The sequence below is a fragment of the Jaculus jaculus genome, chromosome 1 (genome assembly GCF_020740685.1).
Source record: "Jaculus jaculus isolate mJacJac1 chromosome 1, mJacJac1.mat.Y.cur, whole genome shotgun sequence".
Lineage (NCBI taxonomy): Eukaryota > Metazoa > Chordata > Mammalia > Rodentia > Dipodidae > Jaculus > Jaculus jaculus.
The window spans coordinates 331,339,424-331,367,416 of record NC_059102.1 but is presented as its reverse complement, the minus strand read 5'-3'; the positions used below and the strand labels follow the sequence as shown (position 1 = coordinate 331,367,416).

Below are 27,993 nucleotides of genomic sequence, written 5' to 3'. Positions count from 1 at the left end.
CAACAGATCAGAAATCTTAACCTCCTTGTTGTCAGGATTAAGGGTGTGGGTAAGGTACCACACACGTGATGGGACAGTTACAGGATCTGGTTGTCATAATACCTACTTTTGCATAAATAACCTGAGCTGTCTTTCACTGAAAGTGTACACTGTTTAGTTAAACTTCAGAATCGGCCTGTATTTTGTTCTACCCAGCCTACTTGAATACTCTCATAGCAAGCAAACCCAACACCTAGGGTCACTTTTGTAGATACTCTGAAAGTCTTGAGAGCCATACCTAACACCTTAAGCCCCTACCCTGAAGTTATATAACATCAGATTGTCTGATACATCTAATAATACCCAACTAACTAGAAAATAAAACATTAAATAATCCAGGATGCAAAAATATATACATTATAACACAAGAAGCACCAAAAATCAAGACCATATAAATCCACCAAAAAGTATTAATGCATCAGAAATGACCTCCAGTGAGAATGAGTTAGAGGAAATGCCTGAGAAAGATTTAAAAAGAATGATTATAAGTATGTTTAAAGAAGTCAAAGAAGAAACCAAAGGAATGAAAAACGAAATCAAAGAATCAAAGAAAACACAGAACACCAATTTAATGAAATAAAGAGGTCAATACTAGACATAAATAAGGAAATAGACATAATAAAGAAAAACCAGTCAGAATTACTAGCAATGAAGAACACAGTTAATGAAATAAAAAACTCTATAGAAAATCTCACCAGTAGAATGGATGAAGGACAAAACAGAGTATCTAAGCTAGAAGACCAGGTGGCAGATCTAATACAGTCCAACAAAGAGAAAGACAAACTAACAGAAAAGTATGAGTGGGAATTTCAAGATATTCGGGACACTATGAAAAGATCAAACATAAGAACTCAGGGCATAGTACAAGGAGAAGAATTTCACTCCAAAGGCATAGAAGGTATCGTCAACAAAATCATAGAAGTAAACTTCCCCCAAATTGGGAAAGAGGTGCCAATGCAGATACAGGAATCCTTTAGAACACCAGCCGGACAAAACTTGGAAAGAACCTCTCCTCGCCATATTATAATCAAACTACCAAACATACACACCAAACAAAAAATATTGAAAGCAGTCAGAAAGAAAAATCAAGTTACCTACAAAGGCAAACCTATCAGGATTACAGCAGATTACTCAACACAAACTTTAAAAGCCAGAAGGGCATGGAGTGATGTATTCCAAGTCCTGAAAGATAACAACAGTCAACCAAGGTTACTTTATCCTGCAAAACTATCCATTCAAATAGACAGAGAAATAAGGACTTTCCATGACAAAAGCAAGCTAGAGTATTTGAAGACAAAACCGGCTCTACAGAAACTACTTGAAAGAATCCACCATGCTCAAGAAAAAGAAAAGCACACACATAAGGAACCAGGGGGGAAAAAAATACTCAGATACTAGTTAACACAAGACAGCAAAGGTAAAACCAGAAGAACTACAAAAAATGCCAAAAATGAATACACACCTTTCAATATTATCTCTTAATATCAATGGCCTCAATGCCCCAACCAAAAGGCATAGGTTCGCAGACTGGGTTAAAAAAGCAAGATTCTTCAATTTGTTGCCTCCAAGAAACCCACCTTTCTACAAAGGATGGACACTATCTTAGGGTGAATGGTTAGAAAACGGTGTTTCAAGCAAATGGACCTAGAAAATAAGCAGGGGTTGCTATCCTAATATCAGACAGGGTAGACTTTAGTCCGACGTTAGTCAAGAAAGATAAGGAAGGTCACATTATATTGATTAAAGACACCCTCCAACAAGAGAACATTACAATCCTAAACATTTATGCACCTAACATGGGGTCCCCCAAATTCATCAAACAAATGCTATTAGAAATAAAGTCACAGATAACACCAAACACAGTGGTAGTGGGTAACTTCAACACCCCACTCTCATCCATTGACAGGTCATCCCGGGAAAAAATAAACAGAAAGGCATCTGGACTAAATGAGGTCATAGAAGAAATGGACCCAACAGATATCTACAGGACATTTCATCCAAATACTGCAGAATATACATTCTTTTCAGCAGCACATGGAACATTCTCTAAAATAGACCATATATTAGGACACAAAGCAAATCTTAACAAATAGAGGAAAACTGAAATAATTCCTTGCATTCTATCTGACCACAATGGAATCAAAGTACAAATCAATAGCAAGAAAGGCTACAGAGCATACACAAAATCATGGAACTTAAACAACACACTACTAAATGATGAATGGGTCAATGAAGAAATCAAGAAAGAAATCAAAAACTTTATAGTCAAACAATAATGAGAACACAACATACAAAATCTCTGGGACACAATGAAGGCAGTTCTAAGAGGTAAATTTATAGCTTTAAGTGCCTATATTAAGAAATTAGAAAGGCCGCAAGTAAATGACCTAATGCTTCACCTTAAAGCCTTGGAAAAAGAAGAACAAGGCAAACCAAAAAGTAGAATGAGATCAGGAAAAAGTAGAAATACAGAGAGGGGAGAGAAGAGGATAGCAGACAAACTAGTACAAGCCAAGAACATAGGGGCTGGAAGAAGAGGTAGACTGGGGGAAGAGAGGATGAGGAGGGGAACTACATAAAACCGAAGACTACCTTAGGGAAATGGTAAACTTAAAAAAGGCGGTAGCAGCAGAGTTCTTGTTCCTGAGCCTCTCTCCAGCAGCACGGCAGGGCGGAGGCCGCGGTGGGGGGCGGCAGTGGCGTGTCTGTGCACTAGGCACACCACTCGGCCAACTGTGAACTGAACGGTGGGGCAGTGTGAATTCACAGAGCTCATTTTCCTGAGCCTCCATCAGGAGGAATGGCAGAGGAAATGGCCATGGGGTGTCTGTATGCGAGTGAAACCGCTCAGCAGCAGATCTTGTGGCTATTGGACATGAGTTCAACCGGGTTCACTATCACAATGACAACTGTTTTACCACATCCCCTATCTAGCCGCTTCTGTGTGAGCAGGACAATTGGAAGCAGACCGCCATTCATTTCTTAGCTTGCAGGCTGCTCTGCAGCTAGAAGAGAAGTCAGATCCCCAAAGGGAAAACACGTCAACCTACTTTCCAACACTCCAAAGATGTAAAATTTGTTTTTCTTCTGGATGTTCAAGTACTCAGAGTTACAAACCCACTTTGTGTGGAAGAAGCCTGGATAAGAGATGCTGCCTTCCCCGTCAGTCTGAAACAATCAGGGTTCAAAGTGACTTCCCCAAGGAAGGGTCCTTTAAGTGGAAGATGCTCTGGATTACATCCTGTGTGCGTCAGAGAGACTGCAGGGAGCCTGGAGACATAATCTCTGAACTACAGAGCCAGATTTAAAAGAAGAATATCTCCTAAATTACTTCACAGGTTTAAAAGAAGAATGTCTTGGGCTGGGGAAATGGCTTAGCAGTTAAGGTGTTTGCCTGTGAAATCAAAGGACCCCAGTTCGATTCTCTAAGACCTACATAAGCCAGATGCACATGGGGGTGCATGCGTCTGGAGTTCGTTTGCGGTGGCTGGAGGCCCTGGTGCACCCATTCTGTCTTTCTCTCTGCCTCTTCCTCTCTCTCAAATAAATAAATAAAATCTTTTTAAAAAGGAGGAAGAGGGTCTTGCCATTCTCTGGTTGCTGTTTTTATAGCATGAAAATATTCTTTAAAAAGGACTATGCATACACACACTCAAAATCACTTGCACATCTTAAAATTCAGTTCTAAATACATCCCACAATTTTGTAAAATACTCTTCATACCATATATGGATTCCATACATAATGAAAGAATTATGGAATTTATAAGAAAACGTTTTATTTTATAAAATATTACAAAATACTTTGTTAGTAGATAAAATGGTACAATAAGTTTTAAAAATTCACTTTATACTTGGCAATCTAGTCTATCAGATCCTTCCAGAGGTAATAATTATAGGGAGAGTAAAATCCTTAAAAATAAATAATAAAGGTGTGCACATACTTAAATTTTCACTATTTTGTCCTGAATATCCTTCACATTTTTTTCTGTCTAAGCAAGGATTAGCACCAATAAAATAAATACATGATACTATTTTCACCATCTTAAAAAATAACAAAATAAGGGAAGCACACAAAATATTATTTGGCTTTAAAATATTTTTCTGAAAATTATTTCCTTAAGAGCTAAATCAACCACTACAAGATCAATACTATCGGCTATGGGGCTGGAGAGATGCCTAAGGACCCATGTTTAGCTCCCCAGGTCCCACGTAAGCTGGACATACAAAGTGACACAAGCTTACAAGGTCACACATGCACACAAGGTGGAGTTCGATAGCAGTGCCTGGAGGCCCTGATCTCTCTCACACACATAAAAAAATCAACTATGACCAAAACAACACCTAAGATTCCAACCACAGACAAGAGATCAGTTTCAGTACACCGTGACCAACAGTCAACACAGCATTTGGAGGAAGACATTAGGCTTGGTTTTATCTTCTGCTCATCTGCACACGTGGTGACATGCAAAACAATGACAACAAGCAACAGCACTTGAAACCATGCTCGGAAGTGGCAGGAAACTGATCGGGTCTTTTTAATTTTAGTTATTTATGTGCAAGCAGAGAGAGAGAGAGAAGAGACACACAGAGAGAATGGGCCCACCAGGGCCTCCAGCCACTGCAAACGAACTCCAGACGCGTGTGCCCCTTGTGCATCTGGCTTACGTGAGCTCTGGGGAATCAAACCTGGGTCCTTTGGCTTTACAGGCAAATGTGTTAACCACTAATCCATCTCTCCAGCCTTTAAATTGATTGTTTTGACAAGGAAGCAGCACTTAAAAATAACTTGGCACAACTATACCTTAAATATCTAAATTGTGATTGTTTTGAGTATAAATAAGTTATTATCCAGAAACAAAACAAACTCTCCTTAACAGCTGTAATAAAAACTATCCCTGAAAAGTTTGTGAACATTATGTATAAATATATATTCTATGCTACTTCCAAGCACCTAATTTTTCAGGAGCATTTAAACAGAATATCAGAATATTATGTATCACCATAAAAAATCTGCACAAAATATTTACTGATACATGATTACTAGTGTGTAATAAAGGTCTAAACATCAAGATATCAATAAAGCAAACTGTAGGAAAAAAAACTAAAGTAGTACAATAGGAACCTTTTCCTGGGTAGCAGGATACAAGATAGGACCACAATTGAGGGAGGTGGGCAGGCCAGATGGAAACCCAGCAGAAGGTGAAGAAAGTTTAATGCTAAAACCACTGGTTCTGGTTTGTGAATCCCAGGGCAGGATCTGGTTACCTCCCACAGCAAGCAAGTGGCCAGGGACATCTGTGAGGTCCCTGAAATACTGCAGGCTGTTGTCAAGCAACAAAGTCAAAGGGTGAGACCCTACTGCTGATGGCACCACAGGCTGCCATCTCCGGACACCAAGAAACCACAGGGAAACTGAGAGGAAAGCCAGCTCTCTCCTGGTGACTCTTAGGACACTGGTAAGTGCTACAGGAGCTACTGTGTGATAACAGTCACCAATAGCACAAATAAGCAGGAAACCTTGCAAGTTACGCATTCAACCAGACAAGAATGACACACTCGTGTAATGGTGGCACACAGCATCTGTGGGTAACAGGTTGCCCTCCAAATGGACATGAGACCCACTCCGCGGAAAAGAACTCATAACTGGTACTGGGAACCAGTCAGCACCCCATAGCCCGGAAACTCACAACCCCCAGAGAGAAGCCCCCATTATGTTCAGGACAAGCTGAGTGGGTATCCTCATCAAAATCTCTCTCAAACTTCTATGCATATCACTCTTAATCAAAGCTGCTCTTAGCCTTGGTTGGAGAATCTATCTTATTTTATAGATTGCAGAGAAGACTGGGAAGATCTAAGATACATCAATACAAGAAGACAACCGACTGTTCATCACAAGACTGCAGCCTCTACCACATTTACTGGGGTCCAGAAGAAATTGCAGAGGAAGCGGCAACAAAAGTATTGCTCCCAACTGTAGCCAAACAACCACCTCCAGGGAAACAACAAGCACTGTGGGAACCAAACACGTCATAACAGAAATACTGAGGCGACAGAGAAATCAGCACTACAACAAACTGCTGGGCTGGAGAGATGGCTCCCAGGCTACAAGTACTTGCTAGCAAAGCCTGCGGCCCAGGGTCTGATTCCTCAATACCCACATAGAAGCAGATGCATAAAGTGGCACATGCTCTGGAGTTTGTTTGCAATGGCAAGAGGTCCTGGCACACCTACTTTCTCTCTATCATGTTCTCTCTCCTTGAAAATAAATTAAAATATTTTAAAATAAATAAAACTGCTAACACACCCACCAAGACAGAGGGATTGTTGTAGAAGAGAGCACAGAAAACTCCAAGAGCCATGGGGTAGATAGAAACATCCTGAGGCAGAGATCCCTCTAGAAACTTAGAGACCCTAATCACCCCACAGTGAACACCAACAACCCTACTGAGGAGGTCCTCAGGGAACTGGAAAATGGAGGAAGAGATACATAAATATGTAAATACTTTTTAAAAGGCAGAGATAGAAGGATCGCCCTAAGTTCAAGGCCACCCTGAGACTTCATAGTGAATTCAGGTCAGCTTGGAGTAGAGTGAGACTCTACCTCGAAAACTACAAAAAAAAAAAAAAAAAAAAAAAAGGAGGAGCGATAATTTTATTATTCATTACATAATGAAAAGGGGTAGAGTTGGGGTGACTGGACTCCTGAAGGTAAGAAGGGCAAGAGAATTTTTCTTAATCTCTTGCCTAGTTCCAAAGAATGTCTTTTCCACAGTCAGAACCCTCCTGGGAGGGAGGTCTTTCATAGGATTTAAACACTGTGGTTGGTCAAATTCAGCCTGGAGCTAATCTCTCCCTGAGTCAGCCCCTAGCCCTGACCAAAAGACAGCAAGGTTATAAATACCTTTGCAAGGAGAGGGTCTGGGCGTGGGCTGGCTCTGCTAGGTTTGGCTCAGGCCGAGGCCCAGCCAGGAGGCCCCCAGCCCTTACTCTCCACATGGGTTCTTTATCTCCTCCAGCAAACCACAAGGCAGGAGCTTCTTAAACTTTCCTTCCTCTTTCCTTTCCACACTTTTCCCCAGATCCCTATCTGGGCGCCTGCACGGGCTTGGGGCTCTGCATGGGGCACTTCTCTTCTCCCACTTTGTCTCCCCTTACCTCTCAGCCTTCCCCTCCCACACTGCTTTGTAAAATCTGAATAAAATGTGTTATTTTAAATGCTTGAATCAGGAATTGCTAATTCTCTGGTTAGTTTGCAGATTAAAAACTCAGGGCTTAGGGGTTCCAGGAAGCACCCCAGAACCTCAATTTCCCCATTACAATAAGTATACATTACTATCATGCAAGAACATAATGCTTTAATGTAAGCTTAGTAAAATTTCATACTGTTCTGAATATGATCTTTTCCTTGTGTTGTGAATTTCACTTATATCTTACCTAATATTGAATGATTTACTCATTATACTTTAGTTTATCATGAACATTTCAATTACAGAAGCAGAAATATATTACAGCAATTATTTGAGAAATAAAAACATGGTATCTACTACAAAAAAAAAAAAATTAGAAAACAAGTGTTTCTATCCTGCAAGTAGGTTAGGTCTGCTGGCTAACTCGGTCTAGCCACCACTCCTTGCCATCAGTGCCAGGAGACAACAGCAAGAACAGAACACTTTTCAGAAACTCTACCGTCAAGTGCGGTACAGAACAGAATACTGCCAAGCAACAGCAACCACGGACCACCCGCTGGAGGGCTAGTGAGCACACCTACATGCAGCACGCCCTTAAACAGGGAGCCACCAAACCAGTGAGTGCTTAACAAATATTCAGAAAGTGCTTCCAAGAGCGTAGAGAAATCAAGTGGTAACAATAATGGTAACTTACATTGAGGCCTAGAATATTTCCACAGGTTCCTTGAAGTATTTCTTCAATACAGCCATTAAGTAAGGTGTGTTTGCTAGAAGTTAAGAGTCTGGAGCTTAATTTGGGTTATGTACTTTATTCATGTAACCAGATGTCTGTAATTTAATATCTGTAATTAAAACTAAACTCTCGCCAGGCGTGGTGGCGCACTCCTTTAATCCCAGCACTGGGAGGCAGAGGTAGGAGGAGTGCTGTGAGTTCGAGGCCACCCTGAGACTCCATAGTGAATTCCAGGTCAGCCTGGGCTAGAGTGAGACTCTATCTCAAAAAGACCAAAAAAAAAAGCTTTGCGCAGTGGCAGTATCGTAGCCAATGAGGTTTATCCGAGGCGCGATTATTGCTAATTGAAAACTTTTCCCAATACCCCGCCGTGACGACTTGCAATATAGTCGGCATTGGCAATTTTTGACAGTCTCTACGGAGACTGAAAAAAAAAAAAAAAAAGACCAAAAAAATAAAAATTTAAAAAAAAAAAACTAAACTCTCCACATACTTAATATAACGTGGTTTTAATGTATACATCTAACCTTAAGTATAACAGCAGTTGTTTTAACAATGCTTAGTATTAACATAACAAAAACCACTGTAGAATGACAAAGGAAACTTTTCTAAGTATTCAACCTACATATGTTAAATAAGAATCTCATTTTAGGAGGAGGATACTTAAGAGGTTGATATTGTATATATGTAACTACAATGATTGTAATGGGGAGGTAATATGATGGAGAATGGGATTTCAAATGGGAAAGTGTGGGGGTGGGGAGGGAGGGAATTACCATGGGATATATTTTATAATCATGGAAAATGTTAATAAAAATTTAAAAATAAATAAATAAATAAATAAAATAAAAAGAATCTCATTTTAAAAAACTAGTGAAATAATTACACCTCAAACTTTGTTAACTTGAAATTGTACATGCACTCATAAAGAATTACACCACTGGGCTGGAGAGATGGCTTAGCAGTTAAGCGCTTGCCTGTGAAGCCTAAGGACCCCAGTTCGAAGCTCAATTCCCCAGGACCCACGTTAACCAGACGCACAAGGGGGCGCATGTGTCTAGAGTCCGTTTGCAGTGGCTGGAGGCCCTGGCATGCCCATTCATATCCTCTCTCTCTCCCTCCCTCTCTCTCCCTCCCTCTCTCTCCCTCCCTCTCTCTCTCTCTCTCTCTCTCCCTCTCTCTCTCTGTCTCTCTCTCTGCCTCTTTCTCTGTCTGTCGCTCTCAAATAAATAAATAAAAATAAATTAAAAAAAAATTACACCACAACTATGCCTGTCTAGCTCATTATGTAGCTCAGTATAAATGAACTGAGACCCTAACAGCTAATTGCTCAGATCAATAGTTAATATCAAGAAAAAATATTCAGGGCTGGAGAGATGCCTTACCAGTTAAGGCACTTGCCTATAAAGCCTAAGGACCCAGGTTCAATTAATTGCCCAGTACCCACAGAAGCCAGTGCACAAGGTGGCACATGTGTCTGGAATTAGCTTACAGTGATTACAGGCCTTGGCATCCCCATTCTCTATCTGCCTCTCCCCCCCCTTCCCTCCTCTCTAAAAATAAATAAAACATTAAAAATTAACTAATAAATTAATTTCAGGGCTGGAAAGATGGCTCAATGGTTAAAAACACTTGCTTCCAAAACCTGGCAAGCTGGGTCCCCAGGACCCAGGTAAAGCCAGATGCACAAAATGGTGCATACATCTAAAATTGGTTTGCAGTGGCAGGAGGACCTGGTGCAACCATAATGATTCTTTCTTTATCTCTCTCTCTCTCTATCTCAAATAAATATTTTTTTAATTCAAACAAGGTAATGAACAGTTAAGGAGGAAAAACTGATTTTTCATTTTTATTTTAAGAAATTCTTTTTAATGTTTTAAGGCAATTTAAATGAAAGTGAATTTCACAAAACTAGAAGTAACATCTGCAGCGTGGACGTGAGGTGCAGAGGCTAACACACTCAGCCACCACCGCAGGCAGACCCATGCAGGCCACCACGTCAACAGCTCAGCCCTCCAGCAGCAGCAGAGGGGAGCGGAGGAGACGGGTGCGTGTCAGCACCCACATTTTTGCTGAGCGTGTGTGTATTTGCATATGGACACATAACTGTGACTGTACCTGGTAACTGGGGTTTATCCTGCAGAAGAGACTAGAAACATGTTCTTTTCCACATTTGCAGAAGGAAAAGTATGCTGATAATCCCATCACAGTACATGCAGGTGTACAAAAATGCAACTACACCCAAGATTTACTTCCTTTAAGAATCCTTTTCAAGACCATGACATCAAAATAAAAAAGAGACTCATTGAGATGGGGAGGGGATATGATGGAGAATGGAATTTCAAAGGGGGAAAATGGGGGGGGCATTACAATGGGATACTTTTTATAATCATGGAAAATGTTAATAAAAATTGAGAAAAAATAAAGATAAACATCAGGGTCTTGAAAAAAACAAAAAGAATCCTTTTCAAAATTCACTTTATCTACAGTGTTCTTACCTTAGCCTAAATCACCACCACATACTAGTTTTACTGATTTCTTCATGGCCAGACACTGAAAGGCTCTTTTATTCATGTCTTAGATTCCATCTTATCGAAAGATTCTTCTCTAGAGCACATCCATGCAAGTGTCATGGCAGTTTCGATTCAGATGCAGATTCCTACACTGGACATAAGGATGCAACTTTAACATTTCCCACGAATGCTGCCAAATGCTTCAGATCACCTTAACCTACTTACACCTCTAACTTTAGATACAGTTTAGTTTGATCCCTAATTAAGTCACCCATTCATGCCAGTTTGGGTCCCTCATGTAAAACACAGCATTGGGGAAAGATTGTGGTTTCTGAATTGACCTAGACTTCAATTCTAAAAGTTAGTGGCACCTAGTACTGCAGGGGTGTCCTGCCTGCTGCCTGGAGACCCCATGTCTCCAGGGCAGCTACAAATGCACCCCAGCACATGTGGAGACGACACCACCACACCACAACATTAAAAGACAAGAAACCACTGCAGTACTATCTCTATACACTCTATGCTTGATGATCTGGAAAGAAAGAGGAAGAAAAGTCATTATAAAGTGGTAAGAAAAACCACTCCAAGACAGAAGACAGCTTTCCTCATGTTCCTCATGTGAGCTGAGGGACAAGTGTGGGTATTGTCCACAACTGAGATGATGGACACAGGGCTTGAGGCGGCTCAGCATTTGTTAAAGACGCTTGCTTGAGATAATGGATATATGATGGCCCATGCTGGATACCAAGAACATGAAGTTCAAAGAAAACTTAAGAGTTGAGGTCTAGGAAACAGAAAATTCCTGAATAACGTTTTTTGGTGGTGGTGTTTTGTTTTGTTTTTGGTTTTGGGTTTTTTTTTTTTTTTCAAGGTAGGGTCTTACTCTAGCTCAGACTGACCTGGAATTCACTCTAGTCTCAGGGTGGCCTCGAACTCATGGCAATCCTCCTACCTCTGCCTCCCAAGTGCTGGGATTAAAGACGTGCACCACCACGCCCAGCTAATGTTTTCTTCTTGTACCAGCTACTTTCTCATTGCTAGGACAAACACACAATCAGAAGTAGCTTATGGAAGGAAAGGGTTTGTTTTGGCTTACAGTTTTGAGGGGACATTTCATCATGGCTGGAAAGCATGGCAAGAGACAGCTGGGCTCACATCTTTATGTCAGCAGAAAGGAAGCAGAGAGCACAAGGGCACCAAGCAGGCTGTACTACAATGCCTCGACCCCAACCCAGTGACACCCTTCTTCCAGCAAGGCTCTGCCTCCCAAAGGTTCCATCCACAAGACTCCCAAACAGTGCTACCAATTGGGGATCAAGCATTCAAACACCTAAGTCTGTGGGGGACATTGCACATCCAAACCATACACTTCTCTTCTTTAACAAAAACTTTTTATTTAATCTCAAAATTATCCTGTGTAAATATTTCCAAATAAACGTTAGCCTCCTCATACTTCTGGCCTTTCAAGTTAAAAAAAAAAAAAAAAGTTAAAAACTCAGGGCTGGGGAGATGGCTTAGCAGGTCAGAGCATTTGCCACACATGAGCCAATCATGAGGGCCGGACTCACCAAGTTTGATTTCTAGCACCCAAGTAAGCAGACAAAATTGGAGAATTGTGGCAGACAAAATTGGAGAATCACTGGAACTCACTGCTGACCAAAACCAGCAGCTCAGTGTTCAGAAAGACTGTCTCAAGGAAACATGCAGCTGAGCAATAATTGAGGGCACACATGCACATGTGCGTACACATACACACACACAGAATCCTTTAACTCCAGATATAAACACACCAAAAAAATTCATTGAGAGGTGACTAAAAAGAAAATCAAAAACCCTTCTAGGCCTCCAAGCATCTGGCAGTTATCCTCCTAAATTGGAATTCCTTGGCTTGATATTGCTTTGCAATTAGTATAAGATTAAAATAATCTGAATAAGTCAAGTCCATGCCACACTAGACTCCCAGCCTCAGCTCTGGAAGCCACGCTCACCGCCACAGCAGCATCCCACAGAATGGCCAAGTCCACGTTTGGTTATGGCAATGGCTTACCTTTATAATCTGCAAAGCACACTTGCAGTATCTCACTGACACACATAAATAAATCCCTATGTGCTTAATTAACAAGTTTTACTAAGCATAAACTTCACCTTGTAATATTAAGTTTATTGTTCGCAAATCAATCTGCTTTTTCAGCCACTGAGCCACTTTTTAAAATTTCACTTTTAGCTAATTATCGTTTTGCCTGTAGAAAGTACCTATATGCCAGGCTTGGTGGCACACACCTTTAATCCCTGCACTCAAGAGGCTGAAGTAGGAGGATAACTGTGAGTTCAACATCAGTTTGGGCTACAGAGTAAGTTCCAGGTCAGCCTGAGCTAGAATAAGACCCTAAATTAAAAAAAAACACCACTGATGAGCTGGGAAATGGTAAGTGGGTAATGCACTTGCACCATGAGCATGAAAACTTGAGCCCAGACCCAAGCACCTGGAAATGGCAGCATGCATCCATAACACCAGTGCTCCCACAGCGCGAGGCAGGAGACCCCTGACGGCTGGGAGGCCAGTCTGGTACACAGCAGCGAATAAGAGACCTGTCTCAAACAGGTGAAAGGCAAGGACACTGAGGTTGTCTTGCACACACACACACACACACACACACACACACAATGTTACTGATTAAACTTAACTGTAATTCCTCCAAAAACAAACCATTCGATGTCACTTCTCCCTGCTACAAGCCTCAGAGAAGGTGTACACATGGAGATGCTATGTCTAGCAATAACAAAGGAAGCAGGAAAGGTGTGCCGTTCTCCCCTTCTACTTCTACTGCATTTTTTAAAATTCAATCATTTAAATGTCCCTGAGAGCCCAAAATCTACTTAGAAATTATAGGGCCAACCTAGGCACGGTGGCACACACCTGTAATCCCAGCATTCAGGAGATAGAAACAGAAGGATCAGAAATTCCACGTTATCCCTGGCTGCATGGTGGGTTTACACAAGACCATTTCTAAAAAACAAAATGAAATCTAAGGTCAAAACAAGTCTTTAATAACATCTCAGATTTTTAATAGTAATGTGAAAGTATGGCAAAGGTTCAAGCTACACTGAGTAATGTATGTATATACACATGTACAGATTATAGTATAACCTTTCACACCTTTTATGCCCAAAGAAAAGTATATGAAATTAACAATAGGAGTCTTTACTTTTACTTCAACAAAACATGTTGCAAAGTCTTCCAGTGTTCCCATGGAAGACACAGAGAAAAGTAAATGGGAAGTCAAAGGCCAGATCGTTAGGAAACATCTTTAGCCACAAGTTTTAAAGAATGTAGATTTACATTTTACAAAGATAATGCATCTTAAAAATTAATTGAAAGGAAACAAGACTTATTAGGAAACTAATGCAAGTCTCTCTCTCAATAAGAGCAGAAACCAAAGTGCAAGCACTAAGCAAGATAAGTAAGTCTGAGAGTATACTGGGAAGGACTTAGTAAATGATAAAGATAGGATTGATATCCAGGTTTCTAATGTGAGTAACCAGTTAATTTTAAATGCCACTCAGCTGGGTCATTTGCACAGAGTGGGGAAATATGCAGGATACATTTGGGGACTGGTTAACAACTTTGGGACATTTTGACTGTCATAAGGTATACACACTTTGGATTACTATAATGCATCCAGGCAAGGGTATCCACCTGCAATTTAAAACCTTAAATCAGGGGCTGGAGAGATGGCTTAGTGATTAAGCACTTGCCTGTGAAGCTAAGGACCCCGGTTCAAGGCTCAATTCAGCAAGACCCATACAACCCAGATGCACAAGGGGGTGCATGCATCTGGAGTTTGTTTGCAGTGGCTGGAGACCCTGGTGTGCCCATTCTCTATCTATCTGTCTCTTTCTCTCTCTGTCTGTTACTCTCAAATAAATAAAAATTACAAAAAATTTTTAAAAACATTAAAAAAAACCTTAAGTCAGAAAAATTCTGTTAGAGGAAGGCATCTAGACAATGCATCATGCAATCCATGAAGAAAAACTGTCCAAAATTCTATGAAACAATTCAAGAAACATGGATTAAGGCTGGATTAAGGACATCTGCATTCAGATGCTTAACAAAATGTAAAGTTTATAGAACTGAGTAAGACGTTATCCTCCAGGACTATACAGCCGGACTGGCAAAACAGATTTGTACACAGTGATTACAAAATTGATATAGATGCAGTGTGTGTAAAGGAGATAAAAGCAACAGGATGGACAGACACACACAGAACATGAGGTCAAGTCAACAAAGAAAAGGCAAAGAACGATGCAGTCAGAAGAAAGATCAGAAGCCCAGGAACAATCAGTCAATCAGTAAGAAAGCCGACACTAGCCAGCGATCCCAACCTAGCGTATCTAGACAGGGAAACAAGTTGTCTGTAAGCTCCTCTGCATTTCGAAATATCATTTTATAAGTGTACTTATGAGATAGCTTACTTCCTTAACTCTGTGTGGAATTGCATTAGCCCAGCCCAGTAATCCCATCAGCCTGTTTCTCTGACATACTGACTAGCAGTCATATGTGTCTGATAATAGAAATAAAATGGAATTGTAAGAGATTTATACAGAGAAGGGAAGTACAATAATTCTTCAAACTAGACTCAATGGCTAAAGCACTGTCAGAGCTATTAAGACTTTGCTTAACTGCTACAAATGGCCTGTTCTTCAAAACAAGGCTGAGTTATGCAAAGGGCTACAGACACATGACGAGAGAGCGGACCAGGTAAAGCAGTCTCACCATGAGCCAACGTCCGAAGTTCCAGAAAGATTATTCTACTATCAAGCTATCTTGATAGCATTATAAAGGGAGGATTATGTCTGAGTCAAGGGGTGCTATGACAGTTTTAACACACCAGTGGAATGAAATGGTTCACCACTATATTTTAAATTTTGCAATATTTGAAAGATACTCCTGAAGACAGAAATGGACATTACATTTAGGAGACACTGTGCCTCTGTCTTCAAACAGAGGAATTTACACAGAGAATAATGGTCCTTTAATTGTTGCATCAGAAAGCAGAACTAGGGGGCTGGAGAGATGACTTAGTAGTTAAGGTGCTTGCCTGCAAAGCTAAAAGACACCAATTAGAGTCTCAGGACTCAAGTAAGCCAGATGTACAAGGTGACACATGCATTTGGAGTTCATTTGCAGTGGTTGAAGGCCCTAGTGCGCCCATTTTCTTTCTATCTGCCTCTTTCTCTCTCACATAAATAAATAAATTTTAAAAATGCTTTAAAAAATATTTTTTAAAAAAAAGCAGAACTAGGGTGGAATCGACAGTTACTGAATGATAGAATTTGGAAATATAGGACTTCAAGGCAAGTACAAAGACTTTAAGGAGTATAACTTCAAAACCTGTGTTGACCTCATCATCATTGAATGCTTTTGTGCCAAGAAGTATGAGCCAACCAACTCCTGATGTACACACTACATTGTAACCATATGTCTAAAATTATCTATCTCTCCCAGTAGAACATTAACTCTATGAGGGAAAGTGGTCTTGTCCAACTTTATACCACAATAGAGTTTACTACAGAATACGGTGTACGCAGAGTACGTAACACAGGTCTACTGGGTTAACAGGTGAATAAAGTAACCACTTCAAGGGCTGGAAAGGTGGCTTACAGGTTAAGGTGCTTGCCTGGGAAACCTAAGGATCCACATTTGACTCACCAGTACCCACATAAGCCAGATGCACAAAGTATGACATGCATCTGGAGTTAGACTGCAGTGGCTAGAGGCCCTGGCATGCACATTCTCTCTCCTTTCTTTCTCTCTGCCTCTCTCTCAAATACATATTTAAAGAAAGAACCACGTCAGGGCTGAGGTGGGTCAGTGGTTACAGCGCTCGCCTACAAAGCCTACCAACCCGGGTTTCGATTCCCAGGACCCACGTAAGCCAGATGCACGAAGTGGCACATGCATCTGGAGTTCATCTGCAGTGGCAGTAGGTTCTGGTGCACCCATTTACTCTCTCCTCTATTTGCCTCTTTCTCTCTGTCTCTCTCAAATAAATAAAGTACCCTCAGGGTCCCTCAAATTTTAAGATAACCCAAGTACAAGGTGTTCATTGAGAGCTCAGTGCACTCTGCAGTACAGCCAGAGGCGGAGTATGTAACAACATGCACCTCAGTAAGTACCAAGAAGCACTGTTGAGCTAACTTGACTCACACCTTTATTTGAAATGTATTAACTACAATTTCTTTGCCCAACTAAAGAAGGTGTAATTGTTGATCTTTACCTCATAAACCCTTAAGCAAATGTTTATGGATAAGCATAGGCTGGGGAGGGAGGAAGGGCTGGGGAGATGGCTCGGAGGGGTCTGAGAGGCCCTGAATTACATTACCTAGCACCCAACTAACACTAACATCAACAGCTGGGCATGGCCACACCTGCCTGTAACCCCAGTCCTGTGGGGAACTGAGACTGGAAAATTACTGATTCAGTGAAAGACTCTATCTAAAGGAAATAAAAGGGTAAAGCATTAGAGGAAGATACCCAACATTCTCTTCTGGCCTTTGCACACATGGGGTACACACATATGCAAAGAAAAGATAAAAAAGAGAGTAGGTTGGAGGTACAGCCCAGTGATAGAGTGAGTGCCTGACATCCATCAGTTCCCAGCCCTAAAACAAAACCACCACACAGAGAATCTCAAGAGTAACAAACAAAGCTGGGCATGGTGGCACATGCCTTTAATCCCAGTACTCGGGAGGCAGAGGTAGGTGACTGTGTGTGTGTGTGTGTGTGTGTGTGTGTGTGTGTGTATTTGGAAAATATTTTAAGATATTACAAGTTATAAGATGGCATCTGAATGCAATCTGGGTAATCATTCCCAGTATTCTGCATAAAACTTTTTGTCTTCACACAAACTCCCCCCCCACACACACACACACACGCACTGGTTGGTCAAATAACTCCTGACTATAAATCAGTGGATTTTATTTCCTGACTTCTATGATCCAGCAAATAGCACAGCGAGGGAAAGAGGTTGAAAGCGCTGTTCTGACAACAGGATTATCAAAGCATATGCATGGACCTTATTTGCTGTCATCTTAATAAAAGCAGGTTTTTGAAACTGAACATGCCTTGTACTTAAGTCATCTACGAAGTGAGATAAATATAATACCCACACAGCTAAGTCACTTCTGGAGTTCACAGAATCTGACCTAAAGAAGCCCCCAGGAGTTTGTGCTATCAGTGACTGGTCAACTAGAAGGGAACTGCTGTCAAGTTTCACTGAGGAGCACTTTTAATGCAGACAAGCTACAGGCACCTTGCGCGACTCTACAGATCCCGTACCTCACAAAGAAGCTTCAGAAACCTATGCGTTCTGCCATAACTACCCAAGGGCTACCAAAATCTCCATTCAAAGAAACAAAAGGTAGACATCCCGTGCATTGTCTGAGTTAACCTGAGTGCGATGGGGGTTAGAGGTGTGTATCTACCTTCCGGGTTGTGCTAATTTTCACAAGGTCCCCCTTTAAATCAAGGCAAATTACAATCACTTCAGTCCAGCCCCATGTGTTTGGAACCAATGGAAAACCCACGCTGGTGCCACCTACCTCGTGTAGAACTTAATTCTAATTAAGCTACTTTTTGAAAACAGTGATGCTGAACCGGCACCAAATAGTCAGCGTCAGGCTGTGTGTTGCAAAGACTGCCCGCTTCTTCATTGAGCAAAGGGGTCAGGGGAAGCGCCTGAGCGGGACCTCACCCGCCGCAGGTGTCCGGGAGCCCACGCGGGGACGGCGGCGAGCGCACCCGGCGTCGCCCGGGCAGGGGGTCGGGGGCCGCGGGGAGAGGCGAGACTCGGGGCGGGGCGGGGCGGGGCGGGGCGAGGCGAGGCCCAGCCCGGCCGGGCCCGCGGGTCCGCAGCGCGCCGCCTGGGCGCCTCAGCCCAAGCCGAGGGCCGCGGGGCCGGCAGCCGCAGGGCCGCCTCCCCGGCCCAGGCCCGGGCCTCCACTTACCTTCGATCGCCATGACGCGCTCGCCATGGGCCGCACCAACCGCGCGGCGGGGCGGGCGGAGGACGCCGGGGCCGCAGCCCGCGGAGCCAGGACGCGGGGACGCGCGGCCGCCGGGGTCGGGGAGGGCGGGGCGCGGGGCGGGGCGGGGCCGGCGCCGGAGCCCGTGGCGCAGGAAACGGAACCTGCCGGGCCGCGCGCCGCCGGCACGTGACGCCCGCCGGCCCGCCCCGCCCGGCTCCCAGGCTCCGCCCCCCGGCTCCCAGGCTCCGCCCCCCGGCTCCCAGGCTCCGCCCCCCAGCTCCCAGGTCCCGTCCCGTGCGCTCTGACTCCGCCTACCTGCCCCTCCCCTCGGTCTCAGGCCCCGCCCCGCCGCGCTGGCCCCGGCCGCGCCCCTCGCGGGAATTCGAAACGGGTGCGTGCCCAGAGCCAGCCCGAGCCTCCCGCGGGCGGCGGCGGCTGGCGGTCAGCACCGCGGACAGGGCCCAGCCGCCCGGGCGATCCCCAGCCCATACCCAGACGCGAAGGTCTGTTTGCTTCGCTGCGCTGTGGGGAAGAGATCCCCGCGCAGCACCCAGGCGTCCTGACTACAGCATCCGTCTCCCTCCCTCCGTCCCTCTCTCTCTCTCTTTCCTTCTGTCCCCTTCTCTCTTCTCTCTCCTCTCTCCTCTCTTCACCCTTAGCCTCACTTCTGACTGACAAGGCTAAACATCACCCTGAGCTTGGCTCCCGCCTTGCCATTTGTCTGCACATTTGCAAACACACATTGTGAGGACACACAAAAGTAGGCGTCAGACAGACATCTTGCCAAAGGGCCTGAAAAGCACGTCACATGCAGGTGTTTTTTAATTTGCAAACCCATGAGCATATGCTCAGCCACAGGCCAACCCTGAACGAGGCTACTTGATTTCCACTTGAAGGACTTTCAACTTCATTCGGTGCTTTAAGGGACAGCCAGAGTATAAACGGCGGTAAGCAATAAGGACTTAGTGATTCTGGCCCGTGAAGAAAATGCTCGCTCCCTGGGGACTGACAGAAAGAAGGAACTATTTGCGCTTATGTAAGTGAGGTGGAACTGTAATCTAGAGCAGAAACTGTCTTTCTTTGCTTTTATATAACCTCTCCCTCAGTCACAGTTTATGCACTGTAATTATTTGGGAAACTGGCTACAAACACAAACTGTTATAGAAAGATCAGACTAATAATTGTTCTGTTAAATGTCTTAGTAACTAGTCTACTAAAGCTGTGTGTGTCCATGAGCACGTGCTCACTATCAGTATGTATGGGATTCAGATAAAATATGTTTAGTTACTGACTTTCCCCCAGGCAACCTTACTTAAGCCGACTTGAACTCTCAAGACATTGAATTGAACTTGAAACTACAATTCTTGGTTTGTGGTTTCTGGCTGGCTCAGAATAATTCAATTGTGAAGCCTTTTAAGAATTTCGTATTGAGCCGGGTGCGGTGGTGCATGTCTTTAATCCCAGCACTCGGAGGCAGAGGTAGGAGGATTGCCTTGAATTTGAGGCCACCTGGAGACTGCATAGTGAATTCCAGGTCCGCCTGTGCTAGAGTGAGACTCTACCTCGAAAATCAAAAGAAAAAGTTCATATTGAAAGACAGAAAAATATGATCATTTTATCACTAGTTATATAAGTAACTGCATACATGACCAGATATGTGAGTTTGCCTAACCCAGGTTTCTATCACCATAGTTTGCTTACAATTTTTTTAATATTTGTTTATTTATTTATTTAATTAAGAGAGAGACAATGGATGTGCCAGGGTCTCCAGCCACTGCAAATGAACTCCAGACACATGCTCCATCTTGTGCTTCTGGCTTATGTGGGTACTAATCAAACCTGGGTCCTCAGGCTTCACAGGTAAGTGCCTTAACTGCTAACCCATCTCTGCAGTCCAGAAAATTTGTTTTTATGTGTTAAGCATAAATTTCAAACTTAGGCAAAAACTACTTATTTGTACTGATATTTTTTCTAGGTTAAAATGCATAATTCTATAATTCCCTCTTGACAACATTACTTTAAAAAAATTACTATGGCTGGGCGTGGTAGCATATGCCTTTAATCCCAGCACTGGGGAGGCAGAGGTAGGAGGGTTGAAGTGAGATCGAGGCTACCCTGAGACCACATAGTGAATTCCAGGTCAGCCTGAGCTAGAGTGAGACCCTACCTCAAAAAAGCAAAACCAAACAAACAAACAAAAAAAAAAAAAACAACTTTTTTTAAGGCCATGACCTCAGTCTAGTCAGCTTGGCCTGGTATTCATTATATAGACCATTCTGACTTTGAACTTGTGGCAATCCTCTACTGCCTTATAAGTGCTGGGATTAAAGGTGTGCAAAACTAAAAATTCAGTTTTATTGTTGGAAAACAGACGAATGTTGGGAAATGCTAGTGAATTGCCTGAACCTCTGCTGAACATTTCACACAGCTTCTGAATCTGCTTAGAAGTTGCTGTTTTTTGGCTTTGTTTGTCCCCACTAAACCCATTTGAAAATGCAATTGCCCATGTAATGATACTGTAAGGGCAGGGCCTTTAAAAGGTGTTTGGGCCAGGCGTGATGGCGCACACCTTTAATCCCAGCACTCGGGGGGCAGAGGTAGGAGGATCGCCGTGAGTTTCAGGACACCCTGAGACTCCATAGTGAATTCCAGGGGAGCCTGGGCTAGAGCGAAACTCTACCTCGATAAACCAAAACTAAAATTAAAAAATAAAAAATAAAAGGTGTTTGGTCATAAGGATGGAGTGTTCATGAAGGGATTAATGTAGTTCCTACCATCCTGGGAAAATTATCTTAAATTATCATAAGAGTGGGTTGTCATAAAGTGAGTCAGCTCTTTGTCCCCTCCCTCTTACCCGGAGCACCAGCTGGCTACTCTCTCTCATACTCCCACCATTTGATACAACATAAGGCCCTCACCAAATGTGACTATCCAATCTTAAACTCCCCACCCTTCAGAACCATGAGGTTTTTTTTTTTTTTTTTCTTTTTAAACTACCCAATCTCAGGTGTTTGGCTATAAAACAACAAAAAATAAACTGAGACAGTAGGCACTCAGACTTAGCTCTTTACTCTTCTTTCTAAAGTATGTGACTGGTTCAGTAGTTTAATTTTGAGGGGTGTCAATTATTGATAACTAGCTAGGTGTGGTGGTACACACCTTTAATCTCAGCACTTGGGAAGTAGAGGTAGGAGGATCTCTGTGAGTTGAAGCCAACCTAGAACTACAGAGTAAGTTGTCCAGGCCAGCCTGATAGTTACTGATAACTAAAAGGTTTACACTTTATTATATATTCTGCCCAATGACAAAAATTGTTTCTAATCTTAATGGTGTACCACCAAAATATCTTAGGCTATACCCTTTTATGTACAGAAAATGTTCAAGAGCTTCATAATTTTTTTAACTTTCTATTTATTTATTTGAGAGATAGAAAGAGGGAGGGAGGGAAGGAGGGAGAGAAAGACATGGCAGGGCCTCCAGCCACTGCAAACAAACACCAGACACATGTGCCCTCTTGTGCCTCTGGCTTATGTGGGTCCTGGAGAATCAAACCATGGTCCTTTGGCTTGGCAGGCAATTGCCTTAACCACTAAGTCCTTTCTCCAGCCTAACTTCATAATTTTTTTTTGTTTGTTTTTCGAGGTAGGGTCTTACTCTAGCACAGGCTGACCTGGAATTCACTATGAAGACTCAGTGTGGCCTCAAACTCATGGCAATCCTCCTGCCTCTGCCTCCCAAGTACTGGAATTAAAGACATATGCCACTATGCCTGGCTCCAACTTCATAATTTTTAATTCTTCATTCTTCCTTATAATGAATTATTAGCAAAATAATTCCCAAGCATATAACTCAAGCAGTTACCTAGTTTTTTCATCATGTATTGTGCAGAAGACAATTAGGAAATGCAGTCAGAAAGAAAAATAAAAATCAAAGTTATTTCCTTTCTTGTGACTATAAAATAGAAACATTTTTGGTATTGTATGTTTCCCGTAGAAATATTTAAAATGGCCAGGTATGGTGGCACACACTTTTAGTCCTAGCACTCAGAAGCCAAGGTAGAAGGATCATTGTGAGTTTGAGGCCAGCCTTAGACTACATAGTAAATTCCAGGTCAGCCTGGGCTAGAGTGACACCCAACCTCAAAAAAAGGGCAAATATTTAAAATGATAGTTTGATTTCAAGGAGTACCACAAAACTTAACCATTCAGTGATGTGCTTGAAACATGAGTGGAAAAGTAAGCATTAAAGATGAATTATGTGGGGAAGGCAGCTTACTCTCACAGGCTGGAAGATGGCTCTGTCAGCAAAGCACTTGTTATGCAAACATGAGGCTCTGAGTTCAGAGCCCCAACACTCAGGTAAAAATTCAGGGATTGTGGCATGTACCTATAATCCCAGTGTTGGACAGACAGATACAAGAGGATCCTTTGGGACTGGAGAGAAGGCTTAGCAGTTAAGGCACTTGCCTACAATGCCTAAGGACCCAGGTTCAATTCTTGAAGTCCCATGTAAGCCAGATGCACAAGGTAGCACATGCATCTGGAGTTCGTTTGCAGTGGCTGAAGGCCCTGGTGCATCTATTCTCCCCCCATTCACTGTCTCTAATAAATAAATAAAAATAAAGTTTTAAATATTATTTAAAAAGAGGATTCCCTAGAGTTTTCTGGCCAGCTGACCTAGTAGAATTGGTGAGTTCTAGGTTCAGTGCAAGACCCTGTCTCAAAAGGGCCTGTGCACACATGTACCAACACACATATATCACATGTGTGCATATCACACCCTCATAGAAAAAGTAATCTCATCTACATTAGTTGTGTAATCTGCATGTCCCAAAGTAAATAACCACCTTTCACAGCAATACCATCTTGACGGGAAAGCATGTTCCAAGTCACAAAAGTTACCAATACCCTTTTAACAGAAACAATCGGGTTGGAGAGATGGCTTAGCAGTTAATGCACATGCCTATGAAGTCTAAGGACCCAGGTTCAATTCTCCAGGTCCCACATAAGCCACATGCACATGGTAGTGCATGTGTCTGGAGTTCATTTGCAGTGGCTAGAGGCCCTGGCATGCCCATTCTCCCCCCGCCCCATGTCTATAATAAATAAAAATAAATCTAAAAAAAAAAAAGAAACAATCCAGTTTTGAAATTTATTTATTTGCAAGCACAGAGAAAGAGAGAGAGAGAATTGGCACACAAAGGGCTCCTGCCACTGTAGATAAACCCCAAATACATGTACCACGTTGTGCATCTCACTTTACATGGGTACTGGTGATTTGAACCCCTGCCTCTAGGGTTTGCAAGGAAGCACTATTAACTGCTGAGCCATCTTTACAGCCCAGAAACAATCCATTTTTAAGTTGGAACCTTCCTTACATAAACTACTCAAGTAAAGAAGGCCTATATTTCTAAAAGAATGAAAAATAATTCTTACATCATATAGGAATGCACATATAAAATAGACAACATATATCTATATAAATATATTAATAACTAGTAATCACCTGGAGTAATACAAAACTTGGGAGGAGCCCAAACTTGTTTAAGGGAGATATCCACCACAGTTGACTCAAACAAGCATGATTAAAGGCCGTGATAAAATAGGATGCCAATGAGCTTGGGTAGGTAAGAAGGCATCACTGCTCACTGATTGACATGTTTGCTTGCTGAGTCTCCGACAAGGGTGGCAGAAGAGCCATGGAATTTAAGGGACCCTCAGAGGAAAGGGCATGGCTTCTGGGTCTTGAGCACCTTGAAGCATCCCGTGATAGTGATTCAGTGTCATGGGTATTTGTCATCTGGGGGAAATAGAGCAGAAAGGTATGAGTAAATCACACTGAGTCAAATTTCTTCAGTGTATACACAGGTCTTTCTGTTGCTGTGTCTGCCCCAACTCAAGGAAGGCATTTTTGTTGTTGGTGGTGTTTTGTTTTTCAAACTAGGGTCTCACTGTAGCTCGGGCTGACCTGGAATTTCACTCTGTAGTCCTAGGCTGTCCTTGAACTCACAGTGATCCTCCTACCTCAGCCTCCTGTATGCTCTGATTAAAGGGGTGCTCTACCATGTTCATCAGCAAGGAAGGCATTTCTAAATCGAGCTTTTTATTTTGCTGTGTATGTATATGTGTGGTGTGTATGGTGTATGCATGGGTATATGCTCTCACAATGCCTCATGAGTTTATCTGCAGAGGGGCACTCACCCGTGGTGACCAGAGCAGAACCTTAGGTGTCCTGCTCCATCATTCCTCTGCTCTAGTACCAGAGCTGGAAGTTTTCTTGAGAGCTCCAACCATTCTCGGGTCTGTGCTCCCCTACCTGACTGGGGCTACAGATGTGTGTGGCCACACCCAGCTGCATATTGGAGTACTGGAGATAGAACACCCGTGATGTCTCACGCCTCCCTCCGTCCTTGCATAAGAAGTGCTCTTAACTGTTGAGCTGTCTCTCCAGCCTTGACCCCTTACACTCATAGAATGTTCTCTCTTAAAATAATTGTGCATTATTTAATACTCTTTTAATTGTGAATGCCAATCACTCTACTTGAACTAGCATTAGGAAAATGGAAAAGTTAATTGTAAATATTTAAGTATAGAAATAAATCTGAGCCTCAGGCTCAGTTAAGGAGCCCAAATACTATTGCTGTGCTTTTCTGTCTCTGTCTTGACTTCTTTCCAGCCTCTCTAGTATACCACCAACAAGCTGGGGACCGAGTGTGAACACATGAGCCTGTGGGGGCCATTCTATATCCAATCCGTAACAACCCCCAGGTGACCCACATTGGTGAACTGGGGAAGAAGGTGGTTGATGGAGGGGAGCTTAAATGAGGACTGCAAAGGTACTCTACCTTCTAGACATCCGTCTGGACATACCTGTCTTCTCTTTTCTAAGAACTTGCCTCTCAGCAGTTCCCTTACAGCAGAGATACACAAAAGAACTGTTGATGATAATGAAAATATTCTGGATCTGCATAGTGGCCATTAGCAACATGAGGATATTAAACAACTAGTACAATTGAGAAATCAAATTTTTAGTTTAAGTTAAATTAAAGGCCATGTGTGGCTAGTGTATTAGGCTTGTTCTGGAGGAATGGAGCAGATAGAATGAGAGAATGCATGTGCACATGTGTGCATGCATGCATGTAATAAAAGGATATATTTTATTGGCTTATAAGATAGGAACCGAACAGTTCAACAGTGGTGATCCATATGTTGCAGAGACTGAGAAGCCCATAGCTGCCAGACCCATGGAGCTGGATGCCTCAGCAGTCCCAGTCTACTACTGAAGGCCTAGAAGATTCCAGAATGCTTGCTCATCTTCAGCTCATGTTGGGAGGCCGAAGAAGCTGGAGTCTGAAGGTGGCAACGGCAGCAGCAGGTGCTCACACTCAGGAAGAAGCAAAGGCAGAGGAGCGACACGTCCTCCTCAGACCTCTTCACACTGGGTCACTCCATGGAAGGTGCTGCTCATGGTGAGAAGGGACTTCCTTCTCAACCCTTTCTGGAAACTCCCTCAGACACACCAAAAGGTGTGTCTCCTAGTTGATTCCTGATCCCATCAAGTCGACAGTCTGCATTAACCACTATAGCTAATGCCAGTTTTATGTTACAGTACAGCCATAAGGCTACAGAAAGGTCATGGTAGTGTTCAGGAAGGGATTACCAATGAAGGGTATCTAATGGGTACATGGAGAGATAACTGCAATACCCCAGAGGGAAGAGAACAGCCGTGATTTTCTGTGTGTGCTGACACTACCTGGTGACTGAGCTACCTGGTGACTGAGCACAGAAAGAAGCCTGTCTTCATGCTATGTGGAGATAAAGATTGGGATAGGAAGAAAAAGAAAGTAAACAGAAATCAGAACAAGTGTTTCTGCCCTTCCGTTGCCTCCAGCAAGTATTTTCCTTAACACCTGTCATTTAGCACAGAAATACTCAAAACTATGCATGGAGCATCCTAAATTTTTTTTAACTTTTAAATTTTTATTTATTTATTTGAGAGAGAGAGAGAGAGAGAGGAAGAGAATGGGCATGCCAGGGCTTCCAGCCAACCACAAACTCCAGATGCATGTGCCACCTTGGCTTATATGAGTCCTGGGGAATTGAACCTGGGTCCTTTGGCTTGTGCAGGCAAACGCCTTAACTGCTAAGCCATCCCTCCAGCCCAAGAACTTATATTTTATCTTAGTAAAAATAATTCTAGGGATGAAGGGATGGCTTAGCAATTAATGTGTTTGACTGCAAAGCCAAAAGACCCAGGTTCGATTCCCCAGGACCCATGTTAGCCAGATGCACAAGGAGGTGCATGTGTCTGCAGTTCATTGCAGTGGCTGGAGGCCCTGGCATGCCCATTCTGCCCCCACTTCCTCTGTCAAATAAATACATAAAAATAAAATATTTTTTAAATAGTAGTTCTTCTAGTTGGTTGGTTTGTGGATGCAGGGTCGGGCTCTGTGTAGCACAGGTGTTCTAGACTCACACTGATAGTAAACTCTCAATCTTCCTGTCTCGGCCTCATGAGTGCTGGGATTACAGGTTTGCACCACCACACTGGCTATAAATGATAGTTTTCTTCCATCCACCTAAAGCTTTATAAATAACGCAGACTCTCCCAAAGAAAGCGGAAATAGCAAACAGCACAGACAGTACTCCTTTCCCCACACTTTCCTGCCGTTATGTCTGCTAAGCTTTTTATGCAGACAGGAGGGCCACCTACACTTCTTCCTTTTCCTTTGTAAATATGCTTTTATTTCTGAATAATTTCTGTCACAATGCTCTTGTTGCTCAATAAGACTGTTGCTGTTGGCTTCCTACATGGAGCAGCACACCGGGGGTTGGCTGGTTCGAGGGTCCATTGCTGGTGGTTGAGCCCTGGGCTTCTTTGCCCGTGCAAAGCCAGTGCTCTAGACTGAGCCGCAGCCCTCCACTGCAGTCTTGTTCGGATAACTGCAACAGGCAGGCGTGGTACTGGCCTGTCAGCATGCAAGTGTGAACAGAACTTCTAAACATACAGACCAGAACACAAAGTGACCCACAGGCCCACGCCCAGAGGACATGGCTCCAGAAGCTCAACGCTCCTGTTTGTTACAAAGAAGCACATTGTCTTGCTCTAGGCAGGAGTGCTTGGCTATATTTAAAGCTTTTTCTCCCACAGCTAAATGTTTCTATGATAATGACAAGTGACATTTATATAATGATTTTTCACTCAAAGACCAAAAAGTATACCATAAAACTTTTTAAATAACATAAATATGTCACCCACAGAAAATGAAGTCACCTATCATATGGGAGCTGGGGAGCAATTTTTAGAATCCCCCAAGAACTTACATGTATGGGAAAAAAGTTTAACTCTATGCCTAAAATACATTGATAATCTGGGTTAGATAGAAAAAAATATCTATTATTGCAGAAAAAGTCACTTATATCTCTTCAGTTTATGTAACTACTGTGTGTGGGCCCGATTCTCAGCAGGAATTCTATAAAGGTCACTAAGAA

At 42.8% G+C, this 27,993-nt stretch overlaps 1 protein-coding gene and 1 non-coding gene across 5 annotated transcripts in view; one reads left to right on the top strand and one right to left on the bottom strand.

Annotated features, from left to right (window-relative positions):
• Syt14 (synaptotagmin 14) overlaps positions 1-18,539 on the bottom strand; it is a 222,330-nt gene extending 203,791 nt beyond the window's left edge. The window contains exon 1 of one of the 4 annotated variants that reach the window (XM_045142202.1): positions 18,482-18,539. In XM_045142202.1, coding sequence (XP_044998137.1) covers positions 18,482-18,494 — 13 coding nt within the window. In that variant the 5' untranslated portion in view covers positions 18,495-18,539. Of the gene's footprint in view, positions 1-10,459; positions 10,482-18,076; positions 18,097-18,481 lie in introns of those variants that run through there. The other 3 variants (XM_045142203.1, XM_045142205.1, XM_045142204.1) reach the window with 3 other exon arrangements.
• On the top strand, positions 8,245-8,385 carry LOC123458070. Its single transcript, XR_006635376.1, has one exon. It is a non-coding gene; the product is annotated as a U4 spliceosomal RNA (small nuclear RNA).
• Positions 18,540-27,993: the final 9,454 nt, after the last annotated feature.